General features: G+C 33.0%; 1 protein-coding gene across 7 annotated transcripts in view; it reads left to right on the plus strand.

Annotated features, from left to right (window-relative positions):
- The window catches only part of CNOT2 (CCR4-NOT transcription complex subunit 2), a 118380-nt gene extending 100286 nt beyond the window's left edge, over positions 1 to 18094 (plus strand). For all 7 annotated transcript variants that reach the window (XM_034644426.1, XM_034644428.1, XM_002922184.4 and 4 more), the window contains 9 exons: positions 374 to 499; positions 2275 to 2399; positions 3334 to 3454; positions 3546 to 3702; positions 6538 to 6599; positions 6690 to 6739; positions 8711 to 8811; positions 10597 to 10741; positions 16935 to 18094. In XM_034644426.1, the coding sequence (XP_034500317.1) occupies positions 374 to 499; positions 2275 to 2399; positions 3334 to 3454; positions 3546 to 3702; positions 6538 to 6599; positions 6690 to 6739; positions 8711 to 8811; positions 10597 to 10741; positions 16935 to 17021 (974 nt within the window). In that variant the 3' untranslated portion in view covers positions 17022 to 18094. The remainder of the gene's footprint in view (positions 1 to 373; positions 500 to 2274; positions 2400 to 3333; positions 3455 to 3545; positions 3703 to 6537; positions 6600 to 6689; positions 6740 to 8710; positions 8812 to 10596; positions 10742 to 16934) is intronic.
- The last annotated feature ends 5343 nt before the right edge of the window (positions 18095 to 23437 follow it).

A 23437-nucleotide genomic window follows, 5' to 3' on the forward strand; every position in this document is an offset into this window, starting at 1 on the left:
TTCCTTATTGTCTGTCTTAAGTCTCTAGGATTTGAGATTTTTATTATGCTGGCTACATGTTGCTTTGCTGTATTATTCATGAAATTCTTTTGCATGAAATTGGTTCACGTGTTTATTGTACACCTACAAGTACCTAGTACAGTGCTGTGCATTATTTAGGAAGAAGGTACTGTCATTTCAAATTATATTATGGTTGGTCTTTAATAATCTCTTTAAAATGTTTGTAGAATCTGGGTACCTGGCTGGCTCAGTCAGTAGAGCATGTGACTCTTGATCTCTGGGGTCGTGAGTTCAAGCCCCATATTGGGCATAGAGCTTATTTAAAATAAAGTGTTTGTAGAATCAGTAACTAATGTTCTTTCTCATTATTTAGATGGAAGCGAAAATGTGACAGGATTGGACCTTTCAGATTTTCCAGCATTAGCAGACCGAAACAGAAGGGAAGGAAGTGGTAACCCAACTCCATTAATAAACCCCTTGGCTGGAAGAGCTCCTTATGGTAATTAAGCTTTTTAATGATGGCTAATGGAAACTTTCCATTGCACACACACACACACACACACGCCTATACATGTTTGTGTGCGTGTGTGTACACACACACGTATATGTTTTCTAATCAGAGTAGTATAATTTTGTCAGAGCTGGTATATGCAAAGTGCATTTTCCTCCCAGAATACCATGATAGCAAAAGTTAAATGGGAAAACTGTACAGAAACCCCAAGAGGAAATCCTCATTGGTATTCAGAGGTTATTTTCTTGTGGCATTTCTGCCTTAGTACACCTTAATGATTATTTGTGGTCTGCCTTTTCTTAATTCATCACACATTTTTAAAATCACACAGTCCTACATTCTTAGTGATTAATAATGACCAACCACACATTGAAGGTTTTTTTCTGAGCCAGTTTCTTAATCTCCACACTACTGACATTTGGGTCAGATAATTCCTTCTAAATAGGGGGCTATTTTGTGCATTATAGAATGTTTAGCAATATCCCTGGCCTCTGCGTACTTGATGCCGATAGTACCCCCTCCCCATCATTGTGACAACCATAGGTGTCTCCAGACAGTGACAAATGTCCTGTGGGAGAAAAAATTGCCTTCCGTTGAAAACCACTGGCTCATGGGTCATGGATAGTTTATGTAGACTCGTCACAATTAAAACTCTTTCTCACTGTCTCTAATAAGAGATTTGGCTAAATGAAAAGGGGGGGCATGAAATATGTGCAATAACAATTTAGACATGAAAATTATGTATAACAGCAATGCGGCCATATTCTTATTATCCATTGCACATAGTTGTTTCCTTTTGGGAGAATCTGGTAGATAATAGTAGCAGAAACAATGAACTTAGAGGGATCGGTTCATAACTTTTCTAAGATAACTGTTTTTCCTATTTTCATCCCAGAAGGATTTCTTTGCCTTTCAGAATATGAATTCAAATAATAATATGTTAAAAAGGGAAAAATATATTGTTAATATTCTAAAGTTTCCAAATTAGTCTTCCAAAAATAGCAAAAAAATGATCTGCCCTGGAAGTTGAGTACCTAGCTACTTGATTCTCAGTTCAGACTCTAATGTTTTTAACCTTTCCTCATAGGTCCATTTTTTCATCCCTTTAATCATTCCCGTTGCTCTCCTTGGACCAACTCTAGTTTCTCCATATCGTTCTTGAATTGTGGAGCCCCAAACTGGATATTGTTCTCCAATAAGGGCCTGACTAATGCCAAGTATAGTGGGAGGATTACTTCCCAGTTCTTGCATGTTTTACATCTATTACATGGAGTCCAAGAAAATCTGAAATAATATGGAGTTGTTTTATAATTGATTGCAATTTGCTCACTCTGTAAGTCACTTTCAAGTAGAATACTGACATGTTCTTTTAAAATTTATTTTGTTCATTTGTATTTGACAATTAACTGGTGTTTATAATAGCTAGTCAAATATTTAAATCAAGCTTTAAACCAAAAATTTTGATAACTATTACCAATATCAAATTATGTTTTTAAGCATCTATATATGACATTAGATTTAGAATTGTAGGATTACCACTTAACTTCCCTTGTATTATTTTGTATATTGAGTTATTAATCAGTATATAAAAGTTTAGTTCTTCATTGTTATCCTGAATACTAATTTTTTGAAGTGTGCTTTCATAGTGTAATTTTAAAAAAAACCTTTTGGTACATTATCATGAGGAAAGTTAATTTTTTATAATTTGTAGAAGAATACCATAAATATGAATTGCAATTCTCTGGATTATTTTCATTACATAGTTGGAATGGTAACAAAACCAGCAAATGAGCAATCCCAGGACTTCTCAATACACAACGAAGATTTTCCAGCATTACCTGGTTCCAGCTATAAAGATCCAACATCAAGTAATGATGACAGTAAATCTGTAAGTAACTGAGAATTATATATGTGAGTGATGTAGTTTTTTCCCTTCAGATTTCTCTTGTATTAACAGTTTTATAGACTATATTAAGGACTTACTAAATACTATTACAAAATTGTTTATCTTGAATATCTGTTATAATCTAACTTCTGAAGAATGTGGAAAACCTTTATAACTTAGAAGATAGCCTATTTTTTTCCTATTTCATATAGGTTTGCAAATTTCTGTTGAACTTCTCAGAGTTAATTTAGACTTTTATTGTAGTCCCTGTCAGCTGGATCCCATGAAGTTTGATATTATAGCCTTCTAAGGAGCTGTGTTTTTCTTGAGTAAGTTTTCTCCTTGAAGAATCTTTATACACATTTTTATTCCTGTGTTGATTCAGCCAACTCAGCTTCCTCTTTCTGACTTAACGAATGTGTTTATTTCTTCCACATTTCACTGAAAATAGCTTTTTTTGTGTGATGGGAATTTGTATATATTGTTAAAATAATTGATAAAGAAGATTATTGGGTAAGAATTAAATATGAATTTTAGAAGTTTATATATTCTAACTTATCCTGGAGGTTTTTATGCTGATATTATAGGCAACATTATATGTTATTTTCTCTTCTAAATTAAATTACTGAAAAGTGAAACTTGAAGCATAAAGTTCTGAGATTTTTTTTTTCTGTGACCAAAGATCTGAGATAGATAAGAGTATTTTCCATATATTTTTTTGTCCTTTAAATACTCAAATGTGTAAAATACAGGATTTATTCATAAACCATGGGACAGTTGTGGAAACAAAAAATTTCAGGTAGAACTTGAAAAAACAGGTAATAATTTCTACTAATTTAAATATAATAAAGAATGAATAGAAAGGTAACTAATATGTGAACTTGAACTTTTTACATTTAACAAGTTTTAATGTCACATTTCATTTTTTTCATGTTAGAATTTGAATACATCTGGCAAGACAACTTCAAGTACAGATGGACCCAAATTCCCTGGAGATAAAAGTTCAACAACACAAAATAATAACCAGCAGAAAAAAGGGATCCAGGTGTTACCTGATGGTGGGACTCTATAAAATATGTCAGAGATACTACAGAATTCATTTCTTTGCTCTTTCCTTAAAGATAAAATTATTATGTTCTTCTTATCCAGGTCGGGTTACTAACATTCCTCAAGGGATGGTGACGGACCAATTTGGAATGATTGGCCTGTTAACGTTTATCAGGGCAGCAGAGACAGACCCAGGAATGGTACATCTTGCATTAGGAAGTGACTTAACAACATTAGGCCTCAATCTGAATTCTCCTGAGTAAGTTTTTTTTTCTTTTCTTCCACATTCATATATAATACCTACTTGCAGATTTCTAGTTTTTAATTTCATGTGATCAGATTGTATCAACTGCAGCCACTCATTGTTGGTGTTATGTCTTGACTCTGGGTCATTCCCTCTCATGTTAGCTCCTGGATCACTGCCACTTGACAATATCATTCCTCTCTGGCACTTCCAAAATACACATATATGATCCTTCCAAAATCCTGAAATCTTGGCCGCATTGAGTTTCTCACCTTCAAAAATTTTACCCTCTGCTATGTCTCAGCTACTTATATATTTAATCATCCCTTTGACTTTGCCATTATCAGTAACTTCGGTTCTCTATAATTTTATCTGTGCTCCTATGATACTTTTTGTTTTCCATCTTTCTCCCTCTAGTTCTGGCTCCTATAATCATTTGACTCTTTGAGATCTTTAATTCATTGGTTCTTCTACCTTTTCACTGTTCTGCAACATCTTTCTCTTCTCCTAAGAACTCACTTCCTTCTTATCCAATTAAATTCTGTGGTCACTCATAATTGTTTATTTACGTATACCCGTGACTGCTTTGCCCCCCTCTTGCTCTTTGTCGTGATTGCATGGCAGAAACTACAACCCTGGTTATACTCTGACTTCCATTCTTGACCTCTGCTACTGAACCTGGCTAGAAAAAAAAAAACATACAAAACATACAGCTTCACTGCCTGATCTCATTTCACATTCATGGCCAGGAACCTCAGAAGTGGGCCCTTAATTCTGCCACTCATAACTGGCATGCCTGGTCCATTCATTCTTTTGTTCTTCTATGCAACTATTTCACATTTGTCTCTTCAGACATCTAATTACCTTTTTCCTTGTCCTTAACTCTCAGATGAAGACCTTGCTTTTTTTTTTTTTTTGTACCCAAGTTTTTATTTAAATTCCAGTTAGTTAACAAGCAGTGTAATACTGGTTTCAGGTGTAGACTTAAGACCTTGCGTTTTTATTTCTACTTTGCTAAGAAAGATGGAAATAATCAGAGGAGAATGTCAGCATAGTCCTACCCCCAAAACCCACCTTATTCTTGTCTTCCACCCTGTTGCTATAGTTGACCCATGCTTTCTACTTAAAATGTCTCTTGAAAACTCAAGGACATGGCTCTAACAATTTTTTGCACTTTTGTTGGGTCTTTTCCATCAGCATACAAATATTGTATTACTTCCTTTATGTTAATAAAATACCTTCTCCTTATCTAACTTCTTCTATGAGTTACTGCCCTTATTTCTTTACTCTTATTTCTTGGAGAGCAAAACTCTTCAAAAAATGCCATCTTTGCATCTCCCATTTGTCTTCTCCCATTCTCCATTAAACCCATTTCAGTAAGGTCAGTTAGGATTTTGCCTCACCACTTCACTAAAACTATTCTCATCGAGGTCATCAAATGACCTCTGTGTTACTAAATTCAGTGGTGGTTTGTAGGAACCTTATCCTCCTTGACCTGTCAGCAATGTTTGACATAGTAGATTCATTGCTGCATGCTTCTCACTGCTTTTAACTGCTGCCACCTTGGTTTGAATCTCTCTGCATCCTGTCATGCCTAGATTACTCCATTAGCCAATCACCGTGTGTCCCTGATTCTCTCTGTGTCCCTCACAATCGTTTCTTTATATAGGAGCCAGGACCATCATTTTTGAAAAGTTTAATTTCCTGCGTGATGCTCAGTGAGGGTTTGTGGTTTCATTATGATTAAAAACCTAAAATCTGGGGATCCCTTGTTGGCTCGGTCGGTTAAGCATCTGCCTTCAGCTCGGGTCGTGATCTCTCAGGGTCCTGGGATCCCGCATTGGGCTCCCTGTTCAGCGGGGAGCCTGCTCCTTTCTTCCTCTGCCTGCTGCTCCCCCTGTTCATGCCCTTTCTCTCTCTGTCTGACAGATTTATGTATTTATAAGATTTATAAATAAGATTTGTTAGATTTTTATAAGATTTATCTTTTAAAAAAAACACTTAAAGTCTTTATAGGCCTATTTATCTCTACAGGCATGTCCTCCTTCCCCCACCTCAACAGTTTCTCCCTTTGTTCACTCTGTTCCAGCTTCACTGGCCTTCTTGCTGTACCTCAGACATGTCAGTCACATACCCACTTTAGTTACTCTAGCAGTTCCCTCTGACTGGAATAGTCTTCTGCCAGATAATTAATATGGCTAACTCCCTCATGTCTTTCAAATCATTGTTCAAATTTGATCTTCTAAATGAGACCTAACCGGACTACTTTATTTAATACAACTAATCTCCAATCACTACCCCTCCATGAACATGGAATATTATTTATTATGCACATTATTTTTGTCTGCCTCCTTCTGATCTGTCATCCTCAGAAAATAAGTTTCATGTTGTCAGTTGCCTTTGTTTTATTCACTAATGTGTCCAAAGCACCCAGAACAGTGCCAGGCATATAATGGACATTCAGTAAATATTTGGTGAATTTGAACTTTTGCTTTTAATAATTACTGGGTTTTTTTCTGGCCATATAAATGGGAAAGTAATTTTACTTGGGGACATGCTATTAATGAATTTAAAGCATTCTGAGTTGAAGTTACATATATATGTGTGAACATATATATATATAACTTAATATATACATAGACACACACATATACATAACCTAGTTAACCTTGTTTCATTTTTCTGCTGTGTAAGTCATAGTAAACACGTGAAAAGAAATTAGAAGTAAAGATGCTCATTTTACTTTTGAAGTCATTGTTTTTCCTGATTTCCTGAAATAAAAATTGAAATCTGTTTTTTCTACTTTGGACTTCAGAGTGTTTGTGTTTTTCCCCCCCCCCCCTTATTCAGAAATCTCTACCCCAAGTTTGCATCACCCTGGGCATCTTCACCTTGTCGACCTCAAGACATAGGTAGGAGAATCTGTTTGTGTTCAGACCTTTTAAAAAATATTTTTTTAACTGAGAATCAGTTAATAAGGCTTTTTTCATTTTATTATCCAGACTTCCATGTTCCATCTGAGTACTTAACGAACATTCACATTAGGGATAAGGTGAGTGTAGTTTATTATTCTCCTCAGTCAGCATGAATGTATCTATTTTTCAGGCACTGTTTTTCAGTTCAGAAGGTGTAAAGTTTTTTGAAATAATTAGAAGTGGTTTCAGGGGTGTGCTTTCATGTGTCCATTCAATTATATAAAACAGTTTTATTTCTACTTTTGTTTTTCTTAATGTTTTGATGAGATCCTGGGTTATATTTAAAGAATATGTTTTCAAAACAATGGTAGGACTGGTAAAATATTTCTTGGGGTTATTAATAATGGTATAACCATGGTTGATGAGAATAAACTCTTTTGGAAAATTTGATAAATTTCCTTCTGATATTTTCATTTTATGCCCTTATCAATAAAATGTGTATATATATTGTGTATATGTGTGTGTGTGTGTGTGTGTGTGTATATATATATATATATATATATATATATATATATATACAAATGTCACAGATACAATGTTTTCAATGGAACAACATATAAGCATATATTTAAAAACTGTGACATTTGGCTTTTTAAAATGTTTTAATTACCTAAAATTCTAGTTCTAAAGTAACTATTAACAGGTTACAGTTTTAATCTTCTTTTTACTCTAAAAAAGAAAATGGTAAATACTTTGTTTAGGGGAAAGACTAAGTGTTCATTTCTGTTAGAAATTGTGTCCCTAGATTTTGGCCTACAGGAAGGGATATAATTTATTAAAAATTATATGTTATACATACGTATCTAAATATGTGTAATATGTATTATATATTTATGTATAAATCTAAAACATTTCATAAATATATAAAATATATATTAAAATGACAGTGTTCTGTGTCTGTACCATGAAGTTGCATGGTCAAATGGATGTTAATTTTGTGGACAGGCAAGTAAAGAGATATTTCTCAATATGTCTTTTAATACTTAAGTAAGTGGAAGACAAGTATGAAATAGAACTAATTTTTTCTGTTTGTGGACTGTGTGATTTTTCTTCCACTTCCACCATAGATAGGGCTTTTTTGCTCCAATTACATGAGGGTTCCAGAACTTTTTCTTAGGGCAATTTAAGAAATACTGATTTAGGAGAATTTGTCACCTTCAAAACTGCTGCTTGAATGGAGAGAAAAATTATATTCCAAGATTGTGTAACAGTTAAATAAACATTTAGATACAGAATTAGGTGAAGAGATAAAAGTGTTTTTATTTTGGTGAGCTTTTAAGTAAAGGTTTATTCTAATACAAGATTTCAAGACTGTTAAACTCAATGTTTTATAGTTTGGCAGTTAATGTTTCTGCTTTGTGGAAGGACGTAAGGCAGTCATCTTTTAGTCATCCATTTAAACAAAATAGCGAGCTATCCCTTTATTTTTGTATTTACTGTCTGTGGTTTGCTAAAAATACATAACCAACTGATTTGTCAATCACTGTCCAATGTAGCTTCAGCTAACATTTCTTAAAAGTTTCCTGTGTTATATGAGGCACTCTTTAAGGTACATTCATATACAGATACTTTATCAGTTTCATTTACATTCTTAGTAACCTTGCAGGTCTCATTTCTGCATTTTATATGGAAGTTTAGAGACATTAAATAACTTGGACATGGTCATATTTGTAAATAATGGAACCAGGTCTTGAATATAAGTCCTGCATCTCTGAACACTGGTTCCACTATTATTACCATGTTGGGTATTAATAAGCCCTCGAGTAAAACAGCATTTGGTCTTGGTCAGAAGTTTTTATATAAATAGCTTCTTATCCTATTAATACATAAAGTGGATGTACCAGAAATAATTGTTAAGTGACTTCAGTTATTTAAATGGTAAAACTCTCTCTTAAAATTAAAGTTACCTGCGAAATCATGTAATAATGGTTATCTGCTACAAAGAAAAGAGTTTCTGTTTATCTTTTTATTTTTGCTTCTGTGGTAGCAATATGTTAGGATTTTCAAACTTATTTTACACTTCAGAATAATTGATTTTTCTTTTCTAGCTGGCTGCAATAAAACTTGGCCGATATGGAGAAGACCTGCTCTTCTATCTCTATTATATGAATGGAGGAGACGTATTACAACTTTTAGCTGCAGTAGAGCTGTATGTTCAAAGTATTTTTAAACACTTTTGTATTATAGTGGATCTTGTTTATTCTGAAAGCTTTTCTTTTAAATGATAACTATGGTTTCTGTCTTTTGTTCTTAAAGCGGAAATACTTCCATCAAGAAATAATTTGTTTTTACATTTAGTAAAATAAAGTTAATTTAGATTGAAAGTTTATATTACCATGGTTAATGGTCACTGTATACATAAAAGAATTATTTCAGATTTAAATAATCCTAAATTTGTAAGAAGACAGAATTGGCTCATGAATTTGGTGAATCTAATTTTTATAAGTATGTGAAGTATAAAATATGGTTCATAACTGTGGCTTATCTTCTTGTGGTTACCACATATGTTAATGATAGTGAATTTCATCATTAATGAACATCTGTTGAGTATTATACGGGCAAGGCACTGCATACATCTTGTGTGTTTGGAAGTGTTGATGAAGTCCATATTCATTATCAGAAGCCTGTTGGCCAAATTAGTGTTAAGAAGTTGGTCTATTGGATGTTTTTTCCTGAGCATTTCTGTTCTTTCCTGATGCTCTAAAAATAAAAATTTTGTGTCATTTCTCATATATCCAGTTGGTAATATATTTTGTTACCAGTAGACTATTCTGTTAACCATGTTAACTAGAGTAAATTGTTAATAAAAATTTATGATGTTATGGGGTGCCTGACGGGCTCAGTCCATAGAGCGTGTGACTCTTGATCTTGGGGTCGTGAGTTCAAACCTCACGTTGGGAGAGAGCTTATAAAAAGAAAATTATAGTGTTATGATTGAGAGACCTAATTTTTACAGATTTAAGTATTTTATAATATTCCTAATAACATTTCTAGAAATGGCCTTGGATCAGATACTTAAAAATGTAAAATTCACTGTGTTGATAATAAATTGGTTTTTTTATTTCTCTATTGAGAATTTGTTTTCTCCCATGTTTTCCCTTCATTTTTTGTAACATAACAATTGTTACCTGTTTCTTTTAATTTATTCATAAGTAAATAAATTCATTTAGTCATTCATCTATCCATTACTGGCAGTTCTGTCTCATATCTTATTTATGTCTAAAAATTACCTCACTGTATTAGTTAGGAGGGTATTTGTTACATGGAGGTTTGTTCCGCCAGAGACGTTCACTGATTGTTTTACCTCCTTTGGATGTTACTTCCCCAGCTTACAAGTGATACTAAATTCTTATTGATTCTTGCATGAATTCTAATGGATATCCTTTTAGCTTTTGAGAATTTAGGATCAGTGAGATTTGAATAAAGAATAAACATAATACATTTACTAAGAATTTTCAACATAGTTACAAAATTATGTGATTTAAATAGGGAAAAAAACTATTCTGTTCCTTATAAAATAATACAAATAGCTGGGGTTTTTGTTTAATAGATATCTCAATTTCTATTGAATATTAAGAACAACGAGAAAAGAATGAAGTTTCTGGAACACAATGTATCTTTATTTGGTCTGCCTAAGTTTTTATCACATTGCTCATAGAGCTTTTAAGATCTTGTTATGTTTGCATTAAAAAGTCTCCTCAGTTAAATAAAGATGCGTATATTAATTAACGAGTGTGCTTTCTGGACAAAATAAGGAATTCTTTTCCTATATTTATTTCACTAAGATTGTATTTAATAACAAAGGGTAAAGAAGCATCCATATTTATGTATTTTCTGTATAATTATTTTCTGAGAAAAATTTTACAAAATGTAGAAAATGTTTGATGTGAGCCACAGGAAAAAATTAATTGTTTTTTTCTCTTAAAAATTGAAGTTTTAACCGTGATTGGAGATACCACAAAGAAGAACGAGTATGGATTACCAGGGCACCAGGCATGGAGCCAACAATGAAAACCAATACATATGAGAGGGGAACATATTACTTCTTTGACTGTCTTAACTGGAGGAAAGTAGCTAAGGTATATTTTTTTCCATGTGCAAATGTGTAAATGTATAAATCTAGATTTTAAAAAGAAGTATCCTCTTTTATCTGTTTATATGTACCAATAATGTGCCAGATACTTGCTAAATAAGTTTTTTTTGTCTTCACCTCCTTGGCTTGATTTAAACTCCAGGACAGTATCCAGAAACAACTCATTTCACCCATAGTTAGGAAAATGATTGAACTTGGTAAGAAATTTTGTAATTTTTCACAAGCCTTGGTAACAGTTGAAATACTTTTGTGTCTACTCAGTTGTAAAATAAAGATCACCCTCTTGCAGTCCCAGTCATGTATTCTTATATTATTCCTTTAAGCAAGTAGGAGATTTTCCTGAAACTGGTATATAAACAGATAATAGGCTTTTTAAAACACTTGCACTCGTTGTAGGAAAGATGCTTGAGTTTTTATTTGCAAGTGATATAACAAAAATTGTAAGCATTAACCATGATTATTCCTATGACTGGTATGCTGAATATTGGAGGGAAGAGGGCTATGGAAAAAGTTGGTGGTCATGTTTTGTTTTGCAACTTTTCCTCACAAAAACACCTATTTAATTGTCCCATGTGCAGAATTTTTGTTAGTACCATAGCATATTTCACATTTGTATGTAGTATCTTATGTATGCATTTAGTCTACCTAGTAGAGAGTATAACCAACGTCTGATTTCATAACTCCCAAGATTTCCCTGAATGAATACCTTTTCCCATGAGGATTCTTAGGATTAAAAACTAAAGAGTTAGTTTTGTTTGTTCTCTGTAAATTTAAACAGAAGATAAATATTTCTTGACAATTAGTCCATTGGATGATTCTTTAGTTGTTGGTTTGGGCTTTTTTATCCTTTGAGTCAACTTTACTAAATTAATAAGAAAGTAAAAACATTTTAACAAGACAGTGTAAAATGCTTACCAGATATTTATCACAAAAATGTTTTACATCACAAGATGATTTCATATAAAACTTGAAAAAGGAAATAGGAAAAGATGTTCCCAAGTAAAAATACCAGACAAGACACATACAAGAGGTTAAATCTTTTTTTATTATCACTTTTGGGTGTTTGTCAGTGGTAAATGTCGTTACTTCTCAGACCAAGTCCATAGACCACCAAACTGTATTCGAGTTATTGTAACAATTATAATTAATATGCATATCTTGATTTCAAAAGGTAGATCCATGATCTGACTTTTTAAGCGGAAATAATTACATTCATTACAAATAGTACAAGAGACACTGTGTATGTTACCTGTTACAAAGTATAGCGTGGTAGAAAGCAATAGCCTTTGTATCATAGATTTGAATTTAACTCCTGTTTCAGCTGTTTACGTTTTGACCATGTCCAAGTTTCTTTTCCATGCCTGCTTCCTTATCTCTTAAATCGAAATCATATTTGCTTCTAGATTGTCATGAGGATTAAATGAGATTTTACATTCACACACACGTACACACACTGAGTACAAAGCTTAGCATATATTGGGTATTTGATACATGGGAGTAGTTGTAGTTTGTTGCTGTTTTTATCATCGGTGTTTTTAATCTTCTTCAAAGATGGAAAAATTATAACTGTTGGTTAGATCAGGTCAGTGGTTCTCAAACTTTAGCTTGCATCAGAATTACCTGGTAGCGTTACTGAAAACATGAGTTGCTGAGCCATTGTTTCTGATTTAATAAGTCTATGGATGGGGCCTTGAGGATTTGCATTTCTAACGGTTTCGTGATGCCAGTGATTTTGCTGGTCTTTGGAGCCATACTTTGAGATCTTCTCAGTCAGTTGATTGTACAGGAAAGAAAAATGTATCTTTGCAGGGGGGGGAAGAGTCTGTTAGAAAATAACTGAAGTTTTCTTCTTTCGATTTGAAGCTTTTTGTTCAGTGTCATTGTAAGTTATTCCAAACTTCTGTATGCAAGAAGGATGGCTGTTTGTAGTAGATTGATGTATCTTTTTAGTCAAGTTTTAGTTTAATATATATGACAGATTTTCTTATGTGAAAAAAGTCAGTTTCCAGTACTACTTTCACTCCACAAATATTCAGAAGCAACTTAAACATTAATAGACCCTTTACTTTCCCATAAAAAGCAATTCCCCAGTCAGATACATGTCATTGTAAAGAAAAGTGTGTGTGTGTGTGTGTGTATAAATATGTAGTGTGCATATATAATTTTGCCCATCTTTATCTGATCTCCTATACAGTTGAGCTTTGTCTTAACCTGTACCTTTATAATTTTTAGCTCTGAAGTTGGAAAATAAAATTTGAGAAATATCGTTAAACTGTTTCTTTAAGAAATCTCTTTTGAGTAATTGCTGGCCACTGGCACTGACACTTTTCATCAAAATTATTTTCACAATGATAAAAGCAAGCAGAATTATTGGTTTCTATTAAGTATTATACATAGTTCACTTTTGTTATATTAAAATACAGATTCATGAACTTAAAACTTTTAAGTTGTATTTGCAGAATAAACTTTTCACAATGGCTTCTGGTTTTTTATTTGTTTTAAAGATGTTTTCAGTGTTTTCTCAAATTGTTTAGGAATTAAGACATTTAGTTCCATTTATAATGTATTAACAGTTTATCAAACAGCAGAAAAGCCCTTAAAATGTCATGTCCTGACTTAACCTTAAAGTTCCCACCTGTAAAGTGGGTGTGGTTTGCTACTCACAGGTAAACATGCATTATCAAATAACTTCAACTCATTGTAAGAAGCTTGCTGTCTTATTAGTATTCTAAGCAATAGTTTGATGTTATCATATTGTCGTTGAAAAGTATTGACCTGATCTAGACTCTGGTCAGGTCTCCATCTCACGATGTCTTGTATGAGGTTCTTTCTGTTTTGCAGATTATTTAATATTTTCAGAGATTTGGAGAATTGTTAGTAAGAAATTCAGTGATTTAAATTGGAAGTATTTTTTACCCCTGAAAATTCCATAACTCTGAGTTCTAGGATCCAGCCCATTAAATAAAGTATTTTTTGTATGTCAGTGATGATCCATAAAAATTTTGACACTGTGTTTATTCTCCCCTTTTAAATAATCTTGACTTGTCAGCAGGCTATGTGGTCTATCCTTTGTAATTTAGCTAGAATTACTCACTATCTCACTAATTTACAAGTAGTGGTCATTCAGATTTTATATATTCTTAATGAGTAGAATTTTTAAAATAATTTCATCCACAGAATTTTCAGGTGATGGGGGCTGCTCTATGATCAGTAGCTTTCTCAAACTAACGACTTAAAAGTTGAAGAATTCTTTCAGCCTGGCTTCACCTTGTGGATCCAACACTGAATAGGATTTCTTATGCTTAGAATTTTTTATAATAACATATCCTGACATAAATGTGATTTTTTTTTGTTAATTTTACTGGTACACATTAGTATTAGTATATCTTTATACTTTAATCAATAATATGTACTTTTCTTCAAAGTAGTAAAAAAATTATTTCTAATAAGTATATTTAAGGTAGTTTGCAACTTCCTAAAATTGGAGGATTTATCTTAGGTAAGAGAAAGTTGACATTTTTGAGAATTTGAGAAAATACTCCTGCAGTGTATGTTTCTCTCTGTGATTTGATCAGTGATTACATTAATGCTTTCATAATAATTTCATTTGATTATCTGAATCTAGTACACGTAAATTCAGTTCTGCTTACAGTGACCTTTTGAGAATATGTAGCCTAATTTGATTAATAGAAAAAAACTTTAGGGGCGCCTGGGTGGCACAGCGGTTAAACGTCTGCCTTCAGCTCAGGGCGTGATCCCGGCGTTATGGGTTCGAGCCCCACATCAGGCTCCTATGCTATGAGCCTGCTTCTTCCTCTCCCACTCCCCCTGCTTGTGTTCCCTCTCTCGCTAGCTGTCTCTATCTCTGTCAAATAAATAAAAAAAATCTTAAAAAAAAAAAAAAGAAAAAAACTTTAAAAGTTGTTTTTAAAAAGTACCTAAAACACTCTATAGCCTTTTAAATCATTAAAATGTAATGTTTTGTTCCTAAAGCAAATGAAAAAACTTGGTTTATTAATTCATCCGTTATTAATTACATACCTGTTAGGAGCATGGCACTATATTCAAAGGAAGTAAGCAGTGGTATTACAAAACAGACCTATTTTTGTCCCTGTCAGTGCATGTGTGCATGTGTGTTGTGTGTGTACATACCAACAAGAGATGTTACCAACAATCAAAGGGAACAAAGAGATACCAGTATATATTGTAAGACTTATGTATTTTAAGAAGAATAAAAATACATAAAAGACCAAAACAAATATATAAGAAAAAGGAAGACAAAATTTGACTTATTTAATTTCTGAATCTCTGATATATGAGTTTTTTAATGATATTAAAATATTTATGCTCCCTAGGTTTAAACTGATCCTTTTCTTTTAGTATGAAAGGGGGGAAAATATGTGCACTGATGAAGTTACTCTAGTTTAAATTCCAATAATACTGCGTAGTTCACCAGTGTACAACGATAAGGACAGGATAACCGAACAAAATTTAATCTATATAACTTAGTGGGGCCTATGATTTGTTACAGTTACAAATAGACTTTTTACCCTCCAACTACACATATTTTGGAACTAAATTGCCAATTTTAATTTTCTAAAGAGTGATATAACAAGAAGATATTTGCTTCACTCATTTTGATATTCTTCCAGGCAATAAATTGCTTTTTAAAAACTTAGGGGTAGGGAGAGAAAGAGTGGTGCCTACACAATGCATTAGGGGGGGTGATGGTGATTCTGGAGTTTGCTAGTTTTAATGATAAGCAAATAACCTATGTGCCTTAGTTACTCTGTCCTATAAAGTGAACCTTTTTAGATCAAAGTCATTACAGTGTCCCTTCTTTAAGAACATGAGTCAGTGAACTGAATTTTTTCAGCATTTCTGCATAAGGGGTGTAATGAAGTAAGTTTATTTGGATCTTGTGCTAAAACTATTAAAAATAACGTGTTAACACTAGAAGGTCATGGGCTTTGGTGCTACATAGGACTGAATCCTAATCCTAGATCTGCCGCTTACTGTCTGATTTGGGCAGGTACTTGTGAACCTCATTTCTTCAGGTGCAAAATGAAGATGATAATATTTACAGAAGGATATAATCAGAAAGATTAAAAAAAATTAGCTGTGTCTCTAGTTTTGGCACATACTAGGTTTTCAGTTGTTAATGTAATCTTAAATTTTAAATGCTTGGTTTTATATCTCAAAATTTAACCATTATGACCTAGGTTTTCATTTTAATTTAATAATGGGAACATCCATTTTTAGAATCAATTTGAAACAAGATAGGTATGGTAAGATATGTTAACCCATAGTGATAACTACTTGTTGGCTTCCTTTAATACATAGTATAAATTAAGTTTCATAATGTTTTAAATGGAGTTTAGTTTGTGCTTTTATTTAATTCAGATTATAGAATTAGTGATTTTAGAACCCCTTTTTGGATTTGCAAAGGTATGTTTTTAACATATAAAATTATCTTCTGCATCTCTCTTGATCTTAGGAAGTATCATGAAGAAATTACTTCACTATTCTTAAATTTTAAAACTCTCATGAAGTTAATGTATTTTGAAAGTTTAATTTAAAATGAGCTACGTAGTTTGTGTGTTCAGATGTGCTTCCAGCAAAACCACTGTCTAGTTTTAAGTGGCAGTTTTATCTTTTCAGTGTTTGGGTTTTAAGTGGAAAGTCTGGAGATGTGTGAGTTGTAAGGTTAGAATAACTTTATATGTTTGCTTTTTTAAAAAAAAGTAGGTGTAATAATTACAAATTGGAAAAATGTTTTATTTGAGGAAAAAGTAAATTTTTGGTTTTTTTATGTCATTGGAAGTTGGCTTTAAAATATCCTGCAACTTTCAGTGCTTTTTATTGACAGTACCATAATTGTTGCTCAAACTTCTACTTTTGAGCAAAAAATTACATAGTTTCAGTGGTTATAAAATAGATATTCATGAGTAGTCTCTGACTTTTACACAGAAAGTCTGTATTTTTACACTTATCAGAAACTGCAGCACATTACTTTTCTTCAAGCTGTATTTTAGAGGGAAAAAAAGACTTGGTACATCTGTGTCTGTGTTCATTCTCGTACATGTAGGTATTTTGTTCATCGAGTAAAATATATTTTGACAAAAATCTGAGATCAGAGGGAGAGGAAATCATCTAAATTCTTAAATTTGGTTTTATAGGAGTTTCATCTGGAATATGACAAATTAGAAGAACGGCCTCACCTGCCATCCACCTTCAACTACAACCCTGCTCAGCAAGCCTTCTAAAAAAAGACTTCCCTTTTCTTGGGGTATGGCTGTCTCAGCACAATACTCAACATAACTGCAGAACTGATGTGGCTCAGGCACCCTGGTTTTAATTCCTTGAGGATCTGGCAATTGGCTTATGCAAAGGGTCACCATTTGAGGTCCTGCCTTACTAATTATGTGCTGCCCAACAACTAAATTTGTAATTTGTTTTTCTCTAGTTTGAGCAGGGTCTGAATTTTTTTTCATTTATTTTCTTTCTTTTTTTTTTTTTTTTGCCAGCAGACAGACTTGAGTCTGTAAAGACAAGCAAGTACACTGACAGAAGTTTACCATTTAGTTTCTAAAATGTAAAAAAGAAAACCCACAAAAGACTCAACAAAATTAGACCACAAAATTTGCATTGTTCATTGTAGCACTATTGGTAATAAAATAACAAATGTTTGTGCATTTTTATGTGAAGATCCTTCTCGTATTTCATTTGGAAAGATGAGCAAGGTCTGCTTCCTTCATTTTACTTCCCCTTCTGTTTTTGAAAGGCAGTTTCGCCAAGCTTAATGCAAGAATATCTGACTGTTTAGAAGAAAGATATTGCCACAATCTCTGGATGGTTTCCAGGGTTGTGTTATTACTGAGCTTCATCTTTCCAGAATGAGCAAAACACTGTCCAGTCTTTGTTACGATTTTGTAATAAATGTGTACATTTTTTTTAAATTTTTGGACATCACATGAATAAAGGTATGTATGTACGAATGTGTATATATTATATATATGACATCTATTTTGGAAAATGTTTGCCCTGCTGTACCTCATTTTTAGGAGGTGTGCATGGATGCAATATATGAAAATGGGACATTCTGGAACTGCTGGTCAGGGGACTTTGTCGCCCTGTGCACTAAAGGGCCAGATTTTCAGCAGCCAAGGACATCCATACCCAAGTGAATGTGATGGGACTTAAAGAAGTGAACTGAGACAATTCACTCTGGCTGTTTGAACAGCAGCGTTTCATAGGAAGAGAAAAAAAGATCAATCTTGTATTTTCTGACCACATAAAGGCTTCTTCTCTTTGTAATAAAGTAGAAAAGCTCTCCTCACTGCAGTGTTGACTTTGATTTGGAATTGTGAAATTATTTCTTCAACATGAAAAGTAGACCTCCCAAAACCCTCAAGTTTTACAAATATCTAACTGAATGGTGTGACTAAACAATTTAAAATGTAGTCTTTTTTTCAGCTTTTGACAAGTAATTTGATGGAACCGTACATCATTTTACTTGTAAGTTAAAAATGCAGGTGCATTTTTAGTTATTAACCACATCAAAACAAACTATTTTTAAAAATAATTATGGCTGCATTAGAAATAAAACTTCCTGAACACTCACGGGACCCAATCAAAATAGTTTTGTGGGAAATTTATGAGCCATTTCTTGATAGACCTTTGAGATTTATCATTAAGAAGTAATATACAAATTAAGGTAAGCCAAAAGCAGGGGTCAGGTAGACTTTACCTTCAGTTTGCTGGCCTGGATATTTCACATTTACAAGTTGATGGATTCTTTTCCATCTAAAGGCAAATACTGTATTTAAAAATGTCTGAAGACTGAAGCTACAAACACTAGAGATAGAGTAAAAAAGGCAGTGAGTTTTGATTTTCTAAATTTTCATTTTTAACCTATTTTTCTATGAAGAGTGAAAGTTGTTGACATTTACCAAATCATGTTTGAAACATTTATGACATTGCTGTGTTTGTGTATCAGGAATACGAAATGACTTAAGATTTACCTTTTTCTATGTATTTTGAGATATGGAGAAACTGACATAAAAATATCAGGATTTTTAACCTTTCAGATGTAAACCAAAGCATCTCCTCTGTAGGAAGGATGGCACTTATATAATTGTAGTTCTAACTGTTGTGCACAAAATCTTCTCACATATTTGACATAAACCAGAATCAAATCCTAGAAATTGACTTCTTTAAAAAAAAATTATGTTTTTCCACAATAATTGACTTTGTAAAGTGTAACTTTTCCTACATAACCATGAGAAACAGTTAAAAAGAAAGAAAAGGGAAGGGCATCTTTATTTTTATGAGTACAAACATAACAGTATAAAGTCTCACCATGATCATGCTTGGTACTTTTGTGAATGACTCAGAAAAGCAAAATAGCTCATATCAAGTGGTTTGTTGTCTTGACTCTAATTGTTTGTTTTAACGGCCATTTAGAAAGTTTTAAGTGCACACTTTTCCAGTTTTTAAGTTCTTTACCCTGAATCATCAAAATGAGAAAAACTCTTGCATGTAAACCAATTTTTATAACTTGTTAATATCCGAAATTACCATGCTCTTGACTTCAAATCCAAGTTTTAAAAGTCTATTTGAAATATTTAAAGTGCTATATTAAACTCTTTAATATAACACACTGTTATATTCTTTGATTTTATAACTTGTGGTTATACATGTACAGAAGTTGACCTGAACTAATATTTCACATTTTCTTTCTTAGGTTTAATTCTGTTAAATTTTCCCTATATAACTAGTGACATAGATATGTACGATGTTAAATAACTTTGTGATTATACTATAATTGGCTCTAGGAGTAAAAAGCTATTTAGTTGCAAAAGAAAGTCCTTTCACTATTTAGTATCAAATACATATTCTGTGCTTCTTGTGGTGATATTATAATTTATATGATAAAACTCCATTTTCAGGGATTTTTTTCACTGCACAAAGTTTTCCTTAGATATAAAAAATTTTTAAGAACTGAAAAGTTTATTTGAATTCTTACAGTAAAATATAAAGCCAACCACTTAACTGGTCTTTTCCTTTTTGCCACTGAACTTGGTACACCATAGGTGCTTGATAAATACATGTTGATTGAATGGTATAAATTGGTATTTCAATTTGAAAATAAAATGTACAAATTAAAGCATTGGGCTTTGAAATAATTTACAATTTTTTGCTGTAATTTCATTTTCAAAATTCTTTTTTAAAGCATTTTTAATTAACTTTCGAAACTTTCAGATTTTTCCCACTCTACCCTTTCTAGTTGATTCTTCCTCTGAATCCTTCGTTCAAAAACAGATCTTCCATTCTGTTATACCCAGTGCTTGTAAAATATGGGGCATCTGAGCATGCCTGCAAAGAAGGGCACATTTATTTAACTTAGATTTGCTTACTAAATCAGTTTTGCAGAAAGTCACTAAAAATCTAAATGGGCACGTGCATAAAAGGGATGTCCATATTTAATGTTCTCTTAACCATAGTTTGTGTAGTTAAAAGAGACGATCTAGGAATACCTATTCATTGGTTCCATTAAGATAGTCTGTGGATAATAAGCCAGACTTAATGGCTTTTTAAAAAGCTAGGTCCTAACAGCATGTCAGAAAGCTCTTTCCTTGCCACTGCCAGTGAATTAGATCATATTATAAATACATGACAGATCTAGGAGATGAAGCAAATAAACACAGTCCACATCAAAATCTGGATCTAAATCTAACCCAGTAATTTTGTGTGTTGAGTTGTATCAAATAGGATACACGAGTCAAGATAATTACTTTCCCACTTGCTAAAAAAGAATAAAGGATGGTGGAATGTAACGTGTCTTAAGAGTGGTTCATAAGTAGATCATTGTAAATTGTAACTATTGCCAAAAATACCGATGTAATTTTCAGCTACATTAGAAGTATGGTGCTCAGAACAAGGTAGGAAGTCTGCTATATTTTAAGAGCTGCTATGACTGGGGAAGGCAGGAGAAAAGGATGTGGCATGCCTTCTAGCTGCCACACAATATACTAAGTGTTTTACATGCATTATTGTATCCTGTCTTTTACCATAGCATCATAAGATAGGTTTTAGTATCCCCATTTTACATTACATTTTACATATCAAAAAAAAAAAAAAAAAAAGGAAAGTTTAGCATTAGAGAATAAACTCTAAAATGGTATCTATCTTCAGGTATCGAGTTCAAGAGTTGTTCATTTGCCGGTCTAAAGAACAGAACTAGGACCAAAAAGAAAGATTTCAGTGCAGTATTAAAACTGAGGTAATTAAGATTATGAAGTGAGTTGCTTTGTAAGGCATTAGATTCAACCCCAGAACATAACTAAGGAGAGACTGACTGGACAGTGTTCTGTGAATAAGGTAAGGAGTTGAACTGGATGACCTTTAATGTTCCTATTCATTGGAAAAGTATTAAAGTGGGGTAATTACTGTATTTTAAACCTAGTTGTGAACCATAAGGTACAACCTAATTGTACCACTAATGAAGAAAAGGCTCAATTAAACTGAAAAACCATGAATTACAAAAATGCTTATTGATTTCAAAGATGTCATGCATGGAAAGAACGTGCATCTTACGAGTTGATGAGATGTAGACCGTGGAGAAGAGACAATGGACAAGGGGAGACATGACAGCTGTCTTCAAATATAGGAAGGTCTTAAATGAAGAGGGCAAGTCTCAAACCAGAAGATGGAAGTTGGGAGATACATTTTGGTTCTGTGTATCAGTCCCACAGTACTGTTACATGAAGTAAGGATTCCTCAACAAAAATGTTCAAGCAGAAACTGGATGACTTTCAATTGCTATTGAGAGGACTGCCTTTTTGAGCAAAACTTTGGATTTGATAACTTCTAGGCTTCTTTTCAGCTCTAAGATGTTGATACCCTTTTTTGGTCTGAAGTTAAGGAATATGATGTCCTCAGGGCTGAAAGTTAAATGCTCAGTACTTAAATGCTGGAAGCATTGACCCTTCTAAAATGGGCTCTTCTGTGAGTCACGGATAAGGTGTTTACTTGTAACTACTGCTATATCTTTGGAGAGATTTAAATAATCAAAAAAAGAATTACAGAAGCAACTCTATTCGACCTTTTTTTTTCTTTAGAAGTAAGAATATGAAACTGTAGTAAAGCACAACAAATAGTAAATCATGTGTATATATTCACTAGATTCATTTATGTGTTCTAGTGCTACATTAAAAGGAGGGAAGAGACCATTTTTGCTAAGTTTCAAGGTAAATGTTTAGCCTGAAATTACACATTGCATTAGTGTTCAGTCTCCTGTTTTCTGATCACAAAAATTAGATGAAGCAGTAATCTGATTTCTTATGTAAAAAGAAAACATCATTAAATTTGATGTATAAAAATCTCAGTTCGGGTTGAGAGAGGTGTGGGAGCTCATCAGACTCAAAGTTAACCCTCTAGTTAGGTAATTTTCAAGCCTAATGTGCATAAGAATCACCCGAGGAGCATGTTAAAAATGTCAGTTTTAGTTCTCATTTTTAGATATTCTGACCCAAATGTATAGGGAGAGGCCAGGAATCCATTTTACTCTAGTAAATACAGGTAATTTCTGAAGTTAAGTGAACTACAGTTTACACTTAAACTATCCTTTGCCTACTGTGCAAGTACTAACTAGAATAAAATATTAAAGTTTGGGTGAAATCCAACTAAGTTAATACTGGAATAATGCATTCCTGTGTATCGGGGGCATTCATTTACTTTTTCCTGTATCCAGTGTTCCAGGTCAGAAAACACATTATTACAGTAGTACTTGTTAGAGCAGAATACAAGGAAAGCTAAATCCATCCCTGAGTATAAAAAAGCAAGGACTCTTTTTTTTTTTTTCTTTTTAAACCTTTGCTATTTCCTGGGGACGTTTTGCCAGACCTTAGGTTTCTGCTTCAGTTTGTATGCATAAAAACTGCTAAGAGTAACTATATGCATTATCAATTCTATGTCCATCAACTGAAAGTTTTTCTTTAGTCATTCTGTTATATAAATACTATGACCTGACAAAAATGTAATGATCTACTTCTTTATTGTAAGAATTCAGTATTCAGTTTAAAAAGCTCATCATTTCCAGATGTTTGCCATACAGTTTTCCCTCAGTTAAACGACTTCTTGAAAATGTCATAAAATTCACAGTAAGTCATCTTCGTTGTAATAATTTCCTATCTCTGTTGAAGACCCAACTGACACATGCCAAAATGTTTAGCTAATAAGACTACTTTAAAAAAAAAAATCTTGTTTTTAAGTAATCTGTATGCCTAACGTAGGGCTTGAACTCAGGACCCCAGGATCAAGAGTCACATGCTGTATGGACCCAGCCAGCCAGGCATCCCTAAGACTACTATGTAGCAAAACTGGTTTTTCATCTTCGTTTTCATTTCCAAGGCCTGATAGGCATCTACCTTACTACAAATATGTTTTGACATTTTGTTAGGGAAGGTGAAATAAAACAGGCCCTATTTATACCAAAAGTGGCGGTTCCTTCAAACGACAGTAGAAAATACCAGGTAAAGAAAATAGAATTTTTCACTGTGAATCAGAGGGCTCTACATGTCCTGATGAAAAGTAATATTCCAGTAATTTGCATTTGTATTTGCCTAAGTAATATTTTGACTACATAATTTTTAAAACTTTAAAGAAGTGATGTTTTTCT

Source organism: Ailuropoda melanoleuca, chromosome 15, assembly GCF_002007445.2.
Source record: "Ailuropoda melanoleuca isolate Jingjing chromosome 15, ASM200744v2, whole genome shotgun sequence".
Classification (NCBI taxonomy): Eukaryota; Metazoa; Chordata; class Mammalia; order Carnivora; family Ursidae; genus Ailuropoda; species Ailuropoda melanoleuca.